The sequence below is a fragment of the Coenobita brevimanus genome, chromosome 93 (assembly GCF_032717465.1).
Source record: "Coenobita brevimanus isolate Jiangsu-jjx chromosome 93, ASM3271746v2, whole genome shotgun sequence".
NCBI lineage: Eukaryota > Metazoa > Arthropoda > Malacostraca > Decapoda > Coenobitidae > Coenobita > Coenobita brevimanus.
Window position 1 is genome coordinate 44,854,609 of NC_137046.1, and position 15,757 is coordinate 44,870,365.

Here is a 15,757-nt window from a genome sequence, read left to right on the forward strand (position 1 = left end):
TCAATCATGATTTGGCATTCCTATAAAATGTAGTAGTAGCAGTAGTTGTAGTAGTAGTAGTAATAGTAGTAGTAGCAGTAGTAATAGCAGTAGAAGTAGTAGTAGTAGTAATAGTAATAGTAGTAGTTGTTCTTTCACCCCTCGTCACACTACATAAAAATGCGAGCAAAAATTCATCTTGGCGTTCATTTACTTTGCACAGTCGTCATCCGTAGCCCTCATAGTAGATGCAGGTTTGAACTGGATTCTGTTATTTAGCATCCACTGCAACAGACATATATGTAAATGAGGTGAGACGAGGTGAGATTAATTACAGGAGGGTTACGTAAGGTGGAAGGAAGTGATGTTGAGGTGAGGGTGAAGTGAGATGAAGTGATGCTGAGGTGATCTGAGGCTGAGGTGAGGTACGGCACATAACTCGGTGAAGGAACACTCAACCCAGCCACTTCCTTGCCCTCCCCTCACATTCCTAGCCTGCTTCACACTCCTCCTCTCTCCCTCTCTCGTTCTCTCTCGCTCCTCTCTTCCTTCTCTGTTTCTTTTGTCTTTTTTCTGCGTTTTCTCTCTCTTCTCTGCATCACATCCCTCTTCTGGACATCATCATATCAATCCTCATTTACTTCTGCTCTCTCTCTCTCTCTCTCTCTCTCTCTCTCTCTCTCTCTCTCTCTCTCTCTCTCTCTCTCTCTCTCTCTCTCTCTCTCTCTCTCTCTCTTTCACACACACACACACACACACACACACACACACACACACACACACACACACACACTACATTTCACCAACATATCAACGAGCTGTTCACGTCCCCACCTCTCTTTCGTAATCCTGATCCCTAGGGTACTTACTGAATGACAAGGAGCAACTTAACACGTCCCTCTGATTAATTGGACGTCGAACAAGTGTCTCTGTGATTAAATGTCGAAATCTTTTAATGCTCACCTCTGAAGCTCTTGACGTTTTTCCCCAATTAAATTAAATGGAAGTGCTTTAACCTGGTATGATTAATGACCATATATTTTTTTATGCTCGTAGGCTATCTCGGAAATATGTAAGATGATGCAATATATTCAAACTCAAACAATGGGGGATAATTTCTTGGCTTTTACACTCAGCTACCAAGCACAGTGATTGTGAACTTTGTTGCTCAAGCATTGTGGAAATAATCTGCAGCAAATCTTCTTCACTGAAACTCCCCTGACAAAGGACAGCACGGAGTAATCATTAGTCTCTTCTGGCTTGTCCTCCGCTAGGTAAACAATGAAGTTCAGGGCTGAGATTCACGAAATAATTTAGGATAATTTTCCTCTCGAAACTAATGTGTATTTTTTGCGGAAAGAACAACATACATGAAAATATGCTGCGCTTTCTTTTCCCTCTCCTTCCAGCAAAAGCAAAATATTAATTACCGTATGACTTCTGAAGTAAGCCAGAAATTTAGTGTATCAACCACCGTCCAGGCGGTAGGGAGTTAGCACGACGCCCACCTCTGAATGCCGCACACACCTGAACACCTGCCAGGCCAAGCGACCAAAAAATATATATAAAACAACTGGAGAGAGAGAGAGAAAAAAAAAAAAGAAAAGAGTTGGACCAGGTCCAGCATTTCCACCAGTGTTGTGTTTAGGCGAGGACGAGGCAGGTGTGGGCTTGTGTCTCTGTGTACAGCATGTGTTGTCGCAGGTGCGTTGTGAGGGATGATGCTGATGTGGGAGGAACGCTTTTTGATGTGTTGGAGGTATTGCTGTAGCTGATGTGTGTGGGAGGAGTTTGGCTGATGTGCAAGAGATGCTGCTGATGAATGGGCTTGTATCTCTGTGCGCACCTGTTGTCGCAGGTGCGCAGTGAGGGATGATGTTGATGTGGGAGGTACTCATTTGATGTGGGGGAGGTGTTGTTGATGGTGAAGTAAGAAAAATTCCGTTGTTGTGTGTGAGGTCCTTCTGATGAGTGGGCTTGTATCTGTGTGTGCACTTTTGGTCGCAGGTGTTTTGTGGGGGATGATAGTTATGTGTGTGGGTATGCCTTTGATGAGTGGGAGGTATGGGCTGTGTGGTAGGTGATGCTAATGTGTAGGGGATGCTCTTGATGTGTGGAGAATCTGAGTGTAGCACAGAGTATATGAGGGATGGGGGAATGATAATGAGGTAAAGCAGGCTAGAGGTGTAGGAGGGGATGGTTTTGAGGAATGATGAAAGCTATGTGGTGAATGCAGGGATATTCAGACACTGTGTTAGTTTATGAAGGTGCTGTTGCATGGGATAAGATACGGGTGTTGTTAGGGGCTACAGGTATAGGGTGGGAGAGGAAAGAGTAACGCGGTAAGACCTAAGATCGTATTCTCGTCGGTTCTGGAGGTTCCATGGCATTTCGTCATTTAGTGAAAAATTTTGAATATTGTACTTTTATATTCTGTCACAGGTATATATATTTTTATGTTTTCATTTATATTTTATTTATCTGCAGCTGGCTTAAATATAACAAAAAAGAATTTCGTCCCACCATATGCAGAGACAAACTAGTCAATAAAAAAGTGCCACAGACCCTGCTAAACTTACTCTCATAAATGCCCTTAAATAGCATGTTATTACATATTATGTACAATAGGCATATTTTTAAATTATTAAATGTAGTAAGAAGAATGAAGTGTAATGGAGTGAAGGCAGGTAGTGTATAGTTTGCGTGTGGATGTAGAGCTTTGAAGATACTCTGAAAAAAGAAAACAAAAAGGAGTATCTGAACAATTGATTACGATGGATTTCTGAATGAGCATTATAGTTTTTGTCATTTCGGCTTAGCATATGTGAATATGTGGTTCCTTTATGACTTTGAGTTCATCAATAGCATAAGGAACTCTTCCTTGTAGTACTTAGAGTTCAAAACGCCATGAGGGTTTCATATTTTCAGATTCAGAAGATAGTTCGTTGTGTCATATTGTTAGACCTCTGAGTGATCAGATGCTCCAGTGTACAGCTGGAGACAAATGTTCACCTAATATTTCACTCTTCTGCCTATCATTTTTCTCTGCGGCTAATACCCCTAAGAAAAGATAGGTTTGTTATGTCTCTCAACCCATAAGTAATTCTGTGATCTGCTGCGTCAAGAAAGTGACGGAAGTGATGTAAGTGTGAAATAGACGCAGTGGAACCCCTTGTTGTTCTTGACTTTACATGGTGAAGGTGTGGTGAGAGGCTGGCGAAAGTTATGAGTACGGACGGTAAGTGCTATAGAGAGGTGAGTGACATGGTGATTGCAGCTGCCAGCCATGAGATTGTGCCAGAGTGCAGTGATGATCGAGACAGGCATGAAAAACGACAAGATCGGAATGCCAGTACTCTTCCAGCGTCTCATTACTTAACTCTTTCATGACGAGAAATTTTAAATACACTCTTATCTTAGGAGTGTCTTTCCGTTTCCAGGGGTAAAAATAAATCGCCAAGATCCCTTTAGGAACGCAACAGATCAAAAGTATATTCCTGCTACTGCCAGTCGACTTGCTCAGCTCAGGAGTGACTTTACTGTTTAGGAAGGTTAAAAGCAGTCTCTAATAACGCATTCAGAAATTGGGATGTTGTTATCACTTTCTTTCTAGGAGTGGTAGTCCGTCCTCTGTGAGGTTAAAAACAGTCTCCATTAACATTTTCAGGGTGTGATATTCGCTAAATATTTTACTCTTTCTACGCCACATGATCATATACACCGTAGGCGTGGCATCCCGTTTTCTGAGGGCTAAAATGGAAAGCACTGTGAGGTATCAAGTAAGGATATCTCGAGTTAAATTTGTCTGAGATTCATATTAGCTTCGCTTCTTCAGATTAATATTTTCTTTCACCTGTTAAAGCATATTCATTTTACATTCCACAGTCAGAATTAACATTGCATTAAGTTGGCAAGTTTTCTGTTGACAAGATATGACTTCGGCTGTTGTGTAGTTGTGAAAGGTACACCTGCAGAGAAAACATATTGAATCCCATAAAATTCAACCCGCAAATGCCTTTCTTTTTACGACGGAAATTTATATGGATGGAAATAAACCTGAAGCTGCAGATAGGAAGAGGAAACAGATATACTTACAAACACAATCTATTGAGTCCCATAAAATTCACTGCCCAGATACTTTCAGTTTTACTCCTAAAATGTGTGTGCGGGGGTGGAGGGAGGGACATAAACCTGAAGCTGCAGTTACGAAGGGGAAATAAATAGCTTTGGTGGCTGGTTGAGACTTAGGACGATGGGTAAGGGAGGTGAGGACAAGCGGTGGTAGGGTGACGTTAAGTGGTTGTGTGGTGAGCAGTAAACACCATCACACCACCTGCCGCCCCTGTTACCACCGCCACCAACACGCTCGTCCTCACCCTGCCATCGACACTTTATCGCTCTGCCACCGATCCTGTCTTTGATTCTGCCATTGACAATTTCTTACCCTGCCACCAGTTATATTTTTTGTCTTCGTTCTCCTCTTTCACCCTGCCCTCACTCCTCTGTCACCCTGCCATCGGCCTTCTTTCACCCTGCAACCAACTCTGTCTCCTTGCGACCAACTTTAACTGTGTCTCCGATTCTCTTTTTCTCCCTGCCACTACCTCTCCCACACCCCGCGATCACTTAACATTCGTTCTTCCTTACCTTGCCAACCAAATAATCATCTCTCTCTCTCTCTCTCTCTCTCTCTCAACACACACACACACACACACACACACACCTTATCTTCCGTCCTCTCTTATCCTGTCACTCTTCCCTCGCTGCCACGGTATCTCCCGCACTTTGTCACTGTTTTACCCAGAGTGCCTTGCCTTATCACCTTGACGTGCATCCACACACTCTCACACTAACTCCACGCACCTTAACTTAGATGACACCTTCACCCTGTTATACATTTTCCCCCTTCGCGTTTACTCTTATCCTACAATACATACATACGTACACATATACCCTAACCATCTACATACCCTCACCTTACCACCCACACAGCTCCACTCCACCACCCACACCCTGCCATCTGCACACCCAGCCATCCATACACCTCCACCCACCATCCACACAGACCCTGCAACCCACACACTCTCGCCCTACCACCTACATACCCTCACCTAGCCACCCACACACCCTCACCCTGCCACCCACACACCCTCACACTACCCACACACCCTCACACCACCCACACACCCTCACACCACCCACACACCCTCGCCCTGCCACCCACATACCCTCATCCTGCCACCCACACACCCTCACACCACCCACACACCCTCGCCCTGTCACCCATAACGCTTTTAAAATATTCTGCCCCAGATAACTCTCTTATCTACAGCATTATCCGGCTCCACCACCACCCTCTTCCACAGCCACCAACACCATTAACTACCTACATCATCAATACTACCTACACTATCAACCACATAGACCTCCGTGGACTCATACCACCACCCATTTACAACGCAGGCATTTACAGTGACACCATTCACACTTCCACAACAGTCCTTCACACACGCGCGCGCACACACACACACACACACACACACACACACACACACACACACACACACACACACACACACACACACACACACACACACACACACACACACACACACACAATCTGTACCTCACCCCACTCTGTATCAGCAAAATGTATCACCATAGCAACTAATATTATCATCATAACCACCACCTGCATCACAGTCCACCTCTGTCACCATCCACCTGCATCGCGTTCACCATCAGCCCACCTATTGCACCATTCTGTTCACCTTTATGTCATGGATAGTGTAAAGAGTATGTCATCTTATCAGACAAGGGTAAAGTAAAGAGTACCTCATCGTCACAGGAGGGGGTTAATAGAGATTGTTTGCATCCTCTTCGCTGTGAGGGGTCTTTACTAATATAAATACAATCATCTGGGTATTGCATGAATAAAATGGAGATAAAAGACGTCTTCGTATTAATGCAAAAAAATAAATAAATAAACAGTGACATTAGTAGCATCACCGGTATCACTTTCCCCACCACCACAGCCACCCATTTAGCATCCCATCACCACTCATACCTACCTACATTAGTAACATCACCGATATTGCCACATTCTTCACCACCACCTTCACCCCCATCACAACCCCACCTGATTTACCGCCAAAACACCTACACTTTCATCCACGTACAATCACCTCCTCTTCGAAGTATTACAGGGGGTGGTGTATGAGAGGTTTTCTGTGGCATCAATGTACATATTTACGTAGTAGATTTACTGTGGTCGGATTGCTGTAACGGGCTTTTTCCAACTCAGTCAGCTTGAGGCGTAATGAAATGCATGATATTCACACACAGAAAAGAAAGAAGGATAGAATGAAAGAAAGAAAATACTCTGACACGCCAACCCCTTGTAGTACATAGGAGACAGGTGTGCAGCTGGAGTCACATGTCCGTAGTACAGTAAGTGGTATATTGTGCGAGGTATTTTGGCGACGGGTTTAAATTTCTGAAAGCCATTATATGTCTAGTAGAATTACCTGAAACAGCCTTTTATCAGTGGTCAGAATATAATTACAGAGTGCCCTCTCAAGGTCGGAACAACGCTGGGATTCTGTTCCAGGTAGATGGATTTAAGTAGGTGAGTGTGAGTCATGGAAGCCTGAATGTTAATACTGGTACTGTACTACTAACCCTCGCATGGTAGGGTCAACTCTGTACCAGCTAAGGCCAGATGGTTTTATTATTGTGAATCATAGGAGCCAGAGGGTGTTAAGCATTTTCCCTTTATCTGCACAGGCTAATGGTTCATGTCTTTCTACCAGGAATTTTAATTCAATTTTACATGACTAACACCTCTCGTACCACCACTACCACAGCATCGGTCACCATCACTAGTAGGCTGCCTCCCATACTATCACTACTACATCATCAATCACCATCACTGTTACCTCTCCTACCACCACTACCACAGCATCAATCACCATCACTGTCACCTCTCCTACCACCACCACCACAGCATCAGTCACCATCACTAATACCTCTCCTACCACAACTGCCACAGCAACTACCATCATCACTAATACCCCTCATACCGCCACTACCGCAGCATCAATCACCGTTACTAATACCTCTCATACCACCACCACCACAGCATCAGTCACCATATACACCACGTATAACCACCCACCTAAAGCACAACCACTGTCACAATACCAACTAGACCTCTTCCATGTACGGTAGTAGTTGTAGTCATTAGTTCTTCACAGTGTCTAGAAATCGCGTCAAAAAAAGAGGTCTTGCACTATCTGCCAGTTCTAATCATGTGGTTTGGAATCCTGTTTCATTAACCCTAAACCTCAAAGCATATGAAGGAATTATTTATTGTGACTTCTTCATCACTATTGCTGGTTTGTTCCAATCTGACAAAGATCACTAACCCCTCTCTGCTTGGTTGATGGCCATGTATAATCAGGGGGAATTTGACAGATGACCAAGGAGATTCACTGGTCCCTCATACCTAAGGTTCATCAGATTCCATGGCATCTGAGTTGCTGAAATAGTCTAGTTCCGTCTTTAAGAATAACTACGCCACCAGATGTTTTCGTCACAACTTCCACCACAATTTCGATCCACCTAAACTACAGCCACCCATCAGAAACAATCACAAAAAATAACTACGCCTCTGCTCATGTATATCCAGGGTTAATAAATCACTTACAGTTCAAAAACGTCTTCTTCACTGTCACTTTCCCTCCTGACGCCTCATATAAAAGAGAATCATTTTGAGGCAGAGAAGCGTACCGAACTTCTCTCAGCTTAGGAATATTAGCCAGAAGAGGAAAGTGTGATGTGCAAAGGTGAAATTTTTGTCCCCGACTCCCACCTGCACCATCATCACCACCCACCCAAAGTACCACTAACACCAACACTGCCAGCAACACCCCACCCATCTAAAATACCACCACCACTACTGCCATCAAAATCTCACCCATCCAAAGTACCACCACCACCACCAAAACCCACACCTACCTAAAGTACCGTCACCATTACCACCACCACCAAAACCCTCACCAATCTGAAGTACCACCACCTCCACCAAACCCTCACCAAAGTACCATCACCATCACCACCACCACCACAACCAAACCCTCATTCACCTAAAGCAGCACCCATATATATCCCACCTGTCATCTCGCACCTGGATGCAATAATCTCCTAGGTTAATATAATTTGTGCAGAGAAGAATAGAAGAAGAGGAGGATCATTTTCACTTCCTTGTTTATAAGTGTTTCCTAGTTTCACTGTGTTCGCCTACTCTTTATGTTCACTTATTTTAACCTCTTCCTGATTTCGATTATTATTCTCGTCTCTTACGTCTTTAGTTTAAGGGCCTTATTCGTCTTCTTAAGGGCCTTCTCCATCTTCTTCTTCTTCTTCTTCTTCTTCTCCTTCTCTTCTTCCTCCTCCTCCTCCTCCTCCTTACTGAACAGTAACTGTAGAACAGTGTCTTGTTTCTTCCTTACCTGTTGACCATTTTGTTCATCTCAGAAAAGACCTTTCGAACATCAGTAGTAAGACATAGCCTTCATTCATCCCTTCAGTGCAAAGGCTATCCCTAAGCTGAATAAAATCGTAAAGTAGCACGAATATGCGAGAAAAAAAAAACACATCAGCTTGCCCAGGGTGTTAATGGTTTATCTGATTAGATGAATTAATGAATGAATGTATTTCTGTTGAGTGTTCGTTGGTATTATATTTTTTGACCTCTAACTTTCTGTCTTCCTATTTCTCTTTTTTTTTTTTTTTTTTTGTCTCCTCCATTTCCTTTTATTTTTGTCATAGCCTTCCTCATCAAATACTATACTCTTTTTACACAAGTTTGGCCTGAAATTGTATAGTCTCTTCATAAAAGCTGAGTTGCAGGAATATCAGCACTAGAATACGATGCTTGTCACGAAGTTTGAGAGTTGTAGTATTGTCTATTTCTGCCATCGAGTTACGTGAAATAAGTTGCAAAACGAAGAAAATCATGGCCAAGTCAGTGTGAAAAGAGTATAATATGTTCCTCTTTCTCCCCTGCATATCTTTTACTCCCTCCGCTTGTACAGCTTCTCAAAAAAATTTCTTCCTTTCTCTCACCTTTTCACTTCTTTTCCACTCCCACCTTCCTCTCTCTCTCTCTCTCTCTCACACACACACACACACACACACACACACACACACACACACACACACACACACACACACACACACACATCCTAGTCCCCCATCATCTTCCTCCTTCTTTCCCTCTCATTTTTCCTCCTACCTCTGCTCCCCTATTCCACATCCATCCTCTTCTTCCATCATCTTTCTCCTCCCTTCTCTGCCTTTTTCCTCCCACTTCTTTTCTCTCCAACATCCGCCCTCTTCCCTCATCATCTTTCTCCTCCTTTCCCTCCCACTTTTTCCTCTCCGCCCTCCTCCTCTCAGCTACTTTGGCTATCAGTGGAGGTGGCGAGAAGGCGGGATACGAATGAGCAGCTCAGAGTGGTTGGCAAAGTACTGACAACCACCCAGGAGGAGGAGGAGGAGGAAGTAGAATAGGGGCAGGAGGGGAGGTAAAAGTGGAAGAGGAGGAGGGGGAGGAGGAGGAAGAAGAGGGACAGGAGGGGAGATAAAAATGGAAGAGAAAGAGGAGGAGGAGAAGGAGAAGGAAGAGGATTTGGATGAAAATGGGAGAAGGAAAAGAATAAGAATAATGAGCAATATCAGGAAGAAAAGAAAGACGAGAGAGAAAGATGATAAGGCTGAGGATCGGAATAAGAGGAGGAAATGGTGAAACAGAAAAATGAGGAGGGAGAAAAAGATGAAAGAAATCAGGAGGAAGAGGGATAATGGTGAAGAAGGGGAGAATAAAGTAGACGGAGGAAAAAGATGAAGGGGAGTTGGAACTGAAAAGAAGAGTAGCTAGATACTGCTGTGAAGAGAGAGAGAGAGAGAGAGAGAGAGAGAGAGAGAGAGAGAGAGAGGGAAGAATGAGTAATCAGATGTGAATGTAAGAGGAAGCGTTGGCAAATAGATGAGGAAGAAGTGGTCAAGCAGAGAGAGAGAGAGAGAAAGAAAATGTTGAAATTTGCTGAGAAATGAGCTTAAAACAATGGACAAAGAAAAAGCAAAGAAAACAGGAGACAAAGAAAATGAAAGATAGTAAGGTAGAGAAGTAAGAGATGATAAGTGGTACGGAGAAAGAAGAGGCTAAGAAAGATAACAGGAGGAACAGATATTTAATGGGAAAAATATATACAGAAACTGAATGAAAGAAACTGGGAATTTAGCCTCTTCTTTCAGGTAGGTCTTTTTTATTATTCTTTGCATCTCCAGACGATTTAATCAAGGTGGTAAAGAGATAAGGAAACTCGAGGAGGGAGAGAAATTAAAAGAGACGAGATAGCGAAGAGCAACAGTGGAAATAAAAGAAAGAGATGAATAGAAAGGAAGAAAACTGAGAGAAAATAAAATAAAACAGGCCTAATGAGAAAAGAAGCTTGGGAAAAGCGTGGCAATATGAAAAGAAGGAGAACACTATGAAAAATATAGATGAAATAAGACTAGATATGAAAAGAATTTGAGACCATAAAAGAGGAGAAAAATATAGTGGCAGAGGAAAACAGAAATGTGAAAAAAAAATCAATAAATAAATTAGCTACAAGAAGGAAAAACCAGAAATAGAAGCATATCAAGAAAGAGCAGGAAAGGAAGACGAGAGACGAGGAGGAAAATAACAAGAGAAGTGCAGAAAACACGAGAAAATGCAACTAAGAGAGATGAAGAAGAGAAATTATGGTAATTATAATAAGAGGAAGAGAAGAGCAGCGAGAGAGAGAGAGAAAGAGAGAGAGAGAGAGCAAAAACTGAGACAAAGGAAAGGGAGAGTAGGAGACAAAATAGAGAGTTACTGAGAAAAAAAAAAAAAAAAAAAAAAAGGAAGGAGAACAAGAAAAGGACTTTTGCTTAGTGAACCAGGAAGCACCTTGGCTGAGTCCTCAAGGTTTGTGTGTGTGTGTGTGACTTATCTGAATCACTCAAAAGCTTTATAAACACTCCCCTCACAGCTTGGGTATTTGCAGTGCTTAAATTCGCCTCGTTTTCCTGGTTATCTAAAGGACTTTGCACCTCGGGGTGTTTGATGGCTGTGATAAGTCTCGACAGTCAGTTTTCCATTTTCCCATCAGCTTTTCCCATGTGTACTTTACATTTTGCATCAGAGGGTCGTAATCTAAGGCCCTTTTTCTCGCTGGGTAAGTTTGCTGCCTAAACACCTTTTCCCAAGCGTAGTGGTAGGTGGTGGCGACCATCATCCACTCACTTGATGTAGTGCTGCCTACTTCTTCCTTAGCCTTTATCATTCTTTTTCTGTGCCTGCCCTCCTCTCTTCCTATTTCTCCCGTCTTTCCTGTCACTTCTTATTGCTTTTCTTTCCTTTACAGGTGGCTTTACATTGAGTGACAAACCAAATGGTTTCCTGTAAGCCAAGAAACCGTTGACAACGCTGGGTGGTAACCATATAACCAAACCATACGTGCTCCCTACATATCAACAAGTGGGCTGGTGGAGGGTTAGTGCCCCTCCCCGTAAAACATATAACTCAAAGTAAAATGGCCACCCCTTACGGGACTATGGCGTCTGGCAATAGATAGATAGATAGATAGATTTATTTTGCCTATTACACCTTACTGTCCCCTTCAGCGTTATATAAATCCATCAAACATCGTCATACTCTGCATAAACAACATACAAAAGGATATTAACAACCCATATCCAAAAATAAATAATTTAGAAAGAGATGTTAGGGAGCTTCTTTAATCCTTTTCTGTGTTACTGGTGCAAATTATTTCGACATTAATTAGATGAAAACAAATACAAAAGAATATTAAAATGCACGATAGAACATAAATCGCAAAAAAAGAGGCTATCCCAACGACAACGTGACTAAATATTTGGTCATTTCTAATCAGCTGCTAGGCCAGGTGAAGCCCTAATGAAGTATCACTAAATTTTGTTTGTACTTTTAAATAACCACAAATTTAAGTTTAGTTTTTACCCTGTATACTGTATTTAAGTCTCTCATATTTGGCTGCACGGAAAGTTAATCAGTCCCTTGAAAAACGCCATCAGACTCAAGCTTATTTACAAGATGGTGCAGTTTTGTGGTGGCAGTCTCAAGGGCTGTATTCTTGTCGGGTAAAGAGGCTCCCTAGCACCTCTTCCTTAGTGATTTAATCTTGGATACTGCTGGTTAATATCCTTTTGTACGTTATTTATACGGACCATGACGATATTATAATGATTTATGTAATATTGAGATGGATAGTAAGGTGTATTAAACAGAGTAAGTCGCTTTGGGAAAGGTGTTAGGGAACTTCCTTAACCGATGAGAGTTCCGGCGAAAATTATCAAAAATGTTCACCGGGCAAAATACTGACGTCGTTTTTATGGTACCGGATCCTAGCAATGTATTTTCAGACGCTCATAGTACTTTTATGTGTCAGTAATTAAGCACGTAGTATTTCACGTAGAATTTCACGTCTTGTCTGTCACCATCATAAACCACTTTAACACTGCGATGGAGTTATGTAGTAAATTCTTATTATCATCTTGCGATTTTATTCGGCATAGGAGAGCAGCTGGTGGTGTACAACTGTTAATGAAAGCTGTGTGTAACCCTTCCAGCTCGAAAAAAATATAACCATTTCTAAATAAAAGCACTTGAAGATAGCAAAACTAAAATGAAAGTACGTCATTGTGTTGAAGGAGTAAAGCAACTACAGTTCTATATCACTTTTATGAGCACCTGCCTCCTTTTTCACCTTTGGCAACCTTCTACCACTCTCCTGTGTCAACCCCGTCCTTGCACCAATGTTCCCCTCACCATATCGACCTTGGACATTTCCTACATATTCCTTCATCAACAAACTCCATTGCCTCCACCAAACCACGTTGTCTGACTCGAATACAGCTCCTGTGTATAACTGGCCCCAGATGCACCTTGTACACCTCCTACGCTAGTCCTATAGAGCAGCAACAATGTCCCCGTCAGTACGCCATCATCATTTTTCCGTCCTTGTACAACTCCTACAACACCCTCGCAGAACTGTATATAATCCACTTCGTCAATTCGTTCATGCACAGTCCTACTGTTTACCCCCCTATTACTCCTACAGTGCTAGTGTGCTTTTACTACTATACTGTAAAAGAACATCTCCTATCACAGTCCCTGCAGCTCCCTGGGAACTTGATCCCTTTGCAGATCTTACAGAAATAGTGCCCCTTAAACCCCTGCAACTCCCTCGTCAACTGGGCAACTTTATTTTTCCTACACTGACAGTTTCCATTTATAACTCCGACATTAACAGTGCCCTTTGCAATTCCCTTCGCCCATTTATAACTCATATAGAAACAATGCTCCTTTGCAACTTTTCCAGCCCCTTCAGCTCGCACAACTCCTTCGTCACCTGAGCAACTTTACATCTCCAACGAACAACGTGTCTTTTATTCACGTACAGTATAGCAAGAACGCCTCTTTACACATATGCAGAAACATTACCATTTTACATTTACCCAGCAGTCTCATCATCCCTTGCATATCCCTCGTGAGCTGGTCAGCTTTACACCTCCTACATACACTGTGCCCTTATATACACTCAGCTGAACATTTTTTAACATCTTTTCCAACTCTTTCAACACTCCCTCGTAAACTGGGCAGTTTTACGTTCTCTACAGAATCGGTTCCCCTGTACAACTTCTCCAACCACGTCAACCCTCCCTCGTCACCCCATGCACCTGTCTCATCAACTTTGGCTCCCATTAGCTACTCACCCGCTGCACAGAGAGGGGCATGGCTACATCGACGCCGCCCTGGAGCCTAAATCCCCAGGGCTGGTCATGTCCGTCCCTCTCCAACACGATTTCCATAACCCCCGCCATCAGAGGAACGGTGTCAGGCTATGTCGCAGTGCCCTCAGCCGCCGTCACCACCACCGCCACACACACACTCCCACAACACTCGCCTTAGGTGCTAGCTTGGCAGGCTCTCTCCCCTCACTGCTCCTGCCTCCACATACCCCCCACACCCACCCCTTACCTACCTCCCGCCATAACCCCCATACCGACTTCCCTCCATTCCCCTCCACACCTACTCCTTACCTACCTACCTCCACTTCCCCCTCCCCACACCTACTCCTTACATACCTCTCTTCACTCCCTCCCACACCCACCTCTTACCTCCCTCCCTCCACTCTCCCCCCACCTACCCCTTCACCTACCTCCCTCCACACACCCCCATACCCACCCTTTACCTACCTGCCACCAGACCCCCCCACATCTACCCCTTACCTACCTCACTCCACTCCCCCCACACCTACCCCTTACCCACCCATCCTCACACCCTCCTGCTGCTGCCATGTCTCCCCTCACCTTCCCTTTCCAACTTTCTTTTCTTACCCATCTCTTTCACTCTCCCCTCACCGATCTCTTTCCCCTCAGTGCTCCTACCTCTACCCTCTACCCACCTATCCTTACTCCCTCCTCCTTCTGTTCCCTTGTCTCCCCTCACCCTCCAACTGCCTTTTCTTACCTCAACTTTCAATTTCCTCTCATCCATATTCCCCTCATTTTCTATCTTCCTTCCCCCACTGCTCCCACCCACCTACAGCTTCCACTTTCACTCCGTTTTTCTTGTTTCCCCCTCACCTTTCTCCTTCCCTACCTCCCTCAACCTCCTTTCCATCTCCATTCCTTATTGTTCCTTCCTCCACACACCTCCATCCCACCTCTCCATGTCTACTCTTACTCCTTTTGTTTTTGCTCCCCTGACCACCATTTCTCCCTCCTTCAGCCCTCCTGTCATTGACTGCTACCTCCATACTTTTCAACTCCCCTCTCCATGCCTACCAAGACCTCCTCCCCCTAATCTTCTCTCTCTTCACTTCCCTCCCTCCCTCCTTAAGCCTCCTTCCCTCTCCCTCTCCTCACTTCCCCTGTCCACACCATCCCCTTCCTACCATCCCTCCACCAGCCAACCCCATCCCTTCCTCTCCAGCCACTCCTCCTCTTTCCTCTCTCTCCCCAGTGCATCTTTCTTACTCCCTCCACCTACTTCCCCTCATCCCCCCGTTCCCTCACCTCTCCCTTTCTTTTCCTGCCCCCCAGACACTCCTTTTCCCTTCCTCTTTATACCCATCTTAACCCTTCCTTATCTCTCTTGACCCCCGCTCATTTTCATCTCTTCTTCATATTTCTCTCACTGACCCTGCCTCCACGCATCCCTCATTCCTTTTCTGTCTACCTGTTGTCTTCCACCCCCTTCCCCTCTTCTGCTTCCTCCCTCTATGTTCCTACCCTCATTTCACCTCCCTATTCCCACCTTCATTTTCTCCTACACACACACACACACACACACACACACACACACACACACACACACACACACACACACACACACACACACACACACACACACACACACACACACACACACATCGCATCACGCACTTCTTCCTGCAACCCGTCATCTTCCCCATATTCAGCCCTTGTGCGGTTCTCATCCCTTCAGATACCCTTTTCCATCCCTTTACTCCCCCTCCCTGTTCTTTCCCTCTCCATCCCGGTGTGACTCCTCTCCCCTCCCCTCTCACACCTCCTCTCCTTTCCCTTCTTCAACTTCAACCTCTCCTCGCTCTTTCTTCTCTAAATTACCCTCATTCCCTCCACTTCTTTCTACTAGCCTCCCCTCGCTCTCCTTTTGCGT

At 44.1% G+C, this 15,757-nt stretch overlaps 1 protein-coding gene across 4 annotated transcripts in view; it reads right to left on the minus strand.

Moving 5' to 3' along the window:
• The window catches only part of LOC145412538 (PDZ and LIM domain protein 1-like), a 144,981-nt gene extending 130,938 nt beyond the window's left edge, over nucleotides 1-14,043 (minus strand). For all 4 annotated transcript variants that reach the window (XM_080282436.1, XM_080282435.1, XM_080282434.1 and 1 more), the window contains exon 1: nucleotides 13,828-14,043. In XM_080282436.1, coding sequence (XP_080138562.1) covers nucleotides 13,828-13,935 — 108 coding nt within the window. In that variant the 5' untranslated portion in view covers nucleotides 13,936-14,043. The remainder of the gene's footprint in view (nucleotides 1-13,827) is intronic.
• Nucleotides 14,044-15,757: the final 1,714 nt, after the last annotated feature.